The sequence below is a fragment of the Aegilops tauschii genome, chromosome 1, assembly GCF_002575655.3.
Source record: "Aegilops tauschii subsp. strangulata cultivar AL8/78 chromosome 1, Aet v6.0, whole genome shotgun sequence".
Lineage (NCBI taxonomy): Eukaryota > Viridiplantae > Streptophyta > Magnoliopsida > Poales > Poaceae > Aegilops > Aegilops tauschii.
In genome coordinates this window covers 352107687-352111971 of record NC_053035.3, presented here as the reverse complement: position 1 = coordinate 352111971, position 4285 = coordinate 352107687, and the positions used below count along the sequence as shown (strand labels likewise).

Below are 4285 nucleotides of genomic sequence, written 5' to 3'. Positions count from 1 at the left end.
AGCTGGCTATACTAACCATGCTCTCATCGTCACCGTGATCGCAGCTGCCTCCATCCGCAATTCGTGCCTGGAGCAGAGTTACTTTTCCTTTCGGGTTAGAGAAATAAAAGGCCAGCCCCCTTACTGACATGCGGGCCCCCTATGTTTCGTGTGATGACGTGGGGCGCACCTCACCGCAGAGACCAGATTGTGTGTGCGGCAGGCGCCCGCACATTCGTGGGGCCCACGACCTTTACAACTAGGGATTGGCCAACTGCTCCACCGGCCCCACCCCACCCCGGCTTGCCCTGGAAAAATCTTATTAAAGCGCCCCCCTGCGCCCGAGCTCACCAGGCCTCTCTGTTTCCCTGCCGCCCCTCTCCGTCCGTCCTCTGCTGCTAAGCAACCGCTCCAGCTCCGGCAAGCAAGCTCGGCCCGCAACAGCTCAAGGAGAAGCGAGATGGAGGTGGAGATGCAGCTGGACGACGACCTCTTCTTCGCGGAGCTCAGCAAGCGGATTTCCCTCCTCATCACCGACGACGACGAGGCCGACTTCGCCGCCTCGCAGTTCCCCGCCGCCGTCCACCTCCCACCGGTGAGCCCTCCGCCCTTCCATCCCTTTCATACTTCCTGCTTTGCTTCCTGTCTTGCCATTTCTACCGCCGCCGGGCATGCGTGTCGTGTGTGGCGAGCTACCGAGCTCGATCGATCGATTGATCGGTTTAGTTAGTTAGCTCTGCTTCTGTTGGGTTTCTTGCAGCTGGCTGGCTGGCTAGGGGCTTCTCTACTCGATTGGTAGTTAGTTGGTGGCGCTAGTACCAACTTGGTACCTGTTATTAGTTGCGGCTAGCACGGCCACATGACATGGTTGCGCTTGCACACACGACCAAATCAAATCAAAATCACACCAAACCATACTTTTCTGCTCGCCCTCCCCTCCCCTCCCCTGATTAAAAGCGGAACAGCCGAAGAAGACAACGCAACTTATGCATGAACGGCCATGTCGTTCGTGGTCTCTCCAACCATGCCAGGACTTCTTCAGTTAGTAGTGTAAGCAACCGCCTTGCCCCACTAATAATTACCTGCTTAGCATCCTCATGTGCGCCAGGCGCTATGTGTTGTTCTTACAGCCTTACAGGGCAGTGAATTAGTTAGTTAACTGGCTGATTAAGATGGTCGTGGCGTGGATCCGGGGATCGAGTGGCTGCCTGTCGCTGGCCCAGTTGCATGAGCGTACGCGCAGAATTTCGTTTACGCGCAGAATTTTTTGATGGATAAGCATCAGCCATCCAGGAGTTTACATGGGCGCGCATGGATGTACCTTTCGTGCGCACGTCAGTGTGAGAGCCGGTGCATTTAGAGGAAACCAAAACACCTTTTGTGTGAAATTGACCATTTTCGCAAGTTGCCATTGCCAAATCCTGCTCCGGGGGTGGGGCCCCAAGGCCCTCTGCCACGGCGGACAAACCCTTTTTTTTGTTTACATTTAAGCCTAATAAAGAACCTGCTTGGATCGGATTGGATTGGATTGGATTGCATTAATTCCACCGATTCCGAAAGAGTTGCGTGTGAGCAGCACTCTTTGTTGTGTCAAGTTCTCAAGTGAGCTTGGCACCACCTTAACCAGCAGGAGTAGTACCTTTCCCGGCGAGAGCAGGAATGGAACAAGTAGAGAGCAACTAATCTGCTCGATCTGCTAACCCGGACGCTCTAATTAGCCAGGAAAGGGTCAGACGTGCGGTGCACTTAGTGATATTCACTCATGGTCAGAACCACGGAGAAAGAAACATGTCCCTCTCGTTAGCCATTCCTGAAGTAGAAGCTTGCAAGGTACGCCCTCCCCACGCAACCCCACGCACACATGGCTGTAGACCATCCGCGTCGTCGCCGCACATGTCCCTCTCCCTATCTCTCGCCCTTGGCGCCAACATGCGGTGCGTAATTACCACGTACTTTACCGCTCCAAAGATTACCACTTTTAACCCCCGGCCCGGTTAGTTAATCAGTTTAGTTACCGTCGCACGTACGTAGACGGTGCCGATTAGTACTTGCACAGTCATTGCTCACCCTGCATGATTGACAAGGAATCAATTGTTTTTAACTAGTAGGGGTAGAGGAGTAGAATCGATCGTCCAGACACTTATCATGTTGCATACGACCAAGTGATCCATGTTGCTTTGGACTTTTGCTTGGCCTCCGATCTATCTACTCCATATTGCTTGCACACAAACCCTTCATCATGCGACTCGTACTGCATGCTTGCTTTTTTCTCCCCTTTTCTTTTCTCTACGTACAAATATGATGTTTCTAGCACTTTTTTCTTTTTTCTTTTTTAAAGAATAAAATCCCTGCTACGTGACAAGATCGAGTAGCTAGCGCTGAGATGAAATCTTTGCATGCACGCAAGTTGCCATGAGTTCAGTAGCAACCTTAATTACTAGCTAGTTGCCGCCTCCTGCTATACAGCCATTGGCCACCGGATTTTTCTTAGTTTTCTTTTAATAAGCAAGTTAATAATCAAGCTTGGGCATACTACATGCATGCACGATCGCATCGCATCACATCATGTGCAGCAGCTAACAGCTAGCGATTTTGATTCGGAATCGTCCAGGGTTTCTCCATGTCCATGGCGCCCCATGTGCCGTCGATGTTGGCGCCACCGGCCTACACGCTGTTCCACCACGCCGCCAGCTACGGCGCCGGCGACGGCGGGAGAACGTGGCAGCAGCAACCTCAGCAGCAGCAGCAGTGCGGCAGCAAGGGCACCGGCGTCTTCATCCCCCGGTCCACGCCCGGCTCCGCGCACCCCAAGAGGAAGGGCAGGAACTGGAGCGGCTCCAAGGCCGCCGCGCACAAGGCCAAGGCCCAGGCCCAGGCCGACGCCGGGGTCGCCGCAGGCGCGCCCACTAAAAGGCGCGCCTGAAAATCTGCTCTATAAATGCACTCTAAAAATCAAAAAATGGCCGACTAATTAAGTAGCTCCGGAGGCAGTGCTGGGTTCTCAAATGGGGATTGGATTAATTAAATTAAATTAATATGCTTAATTGTGTATTACTACTACTACTGTTATACTATGGTAAATAAGCCATTGTTGCTCCCAGGGCTAGTTAAATGTGTAAGTTGAGCCCTAGGGATGCATGCACGCAGGGGAGGGACCGGGGGCACGCCACACCAATAATAAGCGGTGGAGCACGTAGTATTTTAGGGTACTACTGTGCCTCCTCCTGCCCCCACAATGGAAATGGAATTGTATGTATAGTAAGGCTGGCGCGCATGTGGCGGTGCCGTGGCTCCCTCGGCTGATTTTTGTAATCTCTATTCTATTCTTTTTTCTTCTGTAAGATTAATGTACTGGTAGTACTGCTAGTGCTGCTCCATTATTAAAGAATGAAACGAGTAATGATTGATGTCTTGTGCTGTCGTGCTGGGCTCATGCGTTCCGTTTTCTTTTCTCCGTCGGATCCCGTTCCCGTCCGTAGAATGGAATCTCGGGTTGGCCCTGGAACATGTATAGATCTGGAATCTGCTGCAGCGCCGCGCCGCCCCTCCGTGTTGCATGGGGATTGGCGGGATTGCGTCTGGGTGTTCGTGTGGCTGTTGGTTCGGGGTGTGCGCCTCGCCGTCGGGCTCCGCCTCAAGATCTTGTCCAGATATTTCCTGATCGGAGTAGCTACATCCAGCTCGAAATCGATGGGGTTTTGGCTGGATGATTTGGGCGATGGTCAACCGGTGTCGGGGAGGCATGGATGGATGTACTGACTGGTTACGTGCACGCAGTAACGGGGGTGTCGAGGCGCACGGCTGTGAAGTGCATGCATGAGATGAAAGCGTGGCCGGCAGGGCGAATCCCCGGGTTGGCGCGCGACCTTCTCCGTGCGTGCATCGCACACAAAATGCGGCGCCGCTTCGTGCCCGTGACAGCAACGGTCTGTGCAGAGTCAAGCCAGTGGCGTAATGGCTGTCGTTGTGGCCTTGGAAGACCGAAGAACGCACACCATGTATTAATCAACAAACAATCATGCGAGTCCCTAGGTTGATACATTTGCACATTCGATAGATGCGGTTTCTAGCAAAAGCATGTACCACTGCCTCCGCGGCATGTGAACTCTTATCACTCTCCCTTTTCTGTACAAAACAAGGGCGCGCATGTACGTAAACAATGTCGTAGGGCGCATATTACGGCATCTTCAACGTGAACCCCTCAAACCGCCCATAACCGTCCGAACTAACAGGATCTACAACCATAACTAGCAAAATCCGGGCCTCAAACGTCAGTGAACACGCTCGGACGCGTTTGCGGACAATG

At 52.9% G+C, this 4285-nt stretch overlaps 1 protein-coding gene across 1 annotated transcript; it reads left to right on the top strand.

The window, feature by feature from the left end:
- The first annotated feature begins 305 nt into the window (after positions 1-305).
- LOC109736707 (uncharacterized) lies at positions 306-3391 on the top strand. Its single transcript, XM_020295915.2, has 2 exons — positions 306-574; positions 2591-3391. Exons 1-2 carry the CDS (start codon positions 440-442, stop codon positions 2900-2902), a joined length of 447 nt encoding a protein of 148 aa, XP_020151504.1. The 5' UTR covers positions 306-439; the 3' UTR covers positions 2903-3391.
- The last annotated feature ends 894 nt before the right edge of the window (positions 3392-4285 follow it).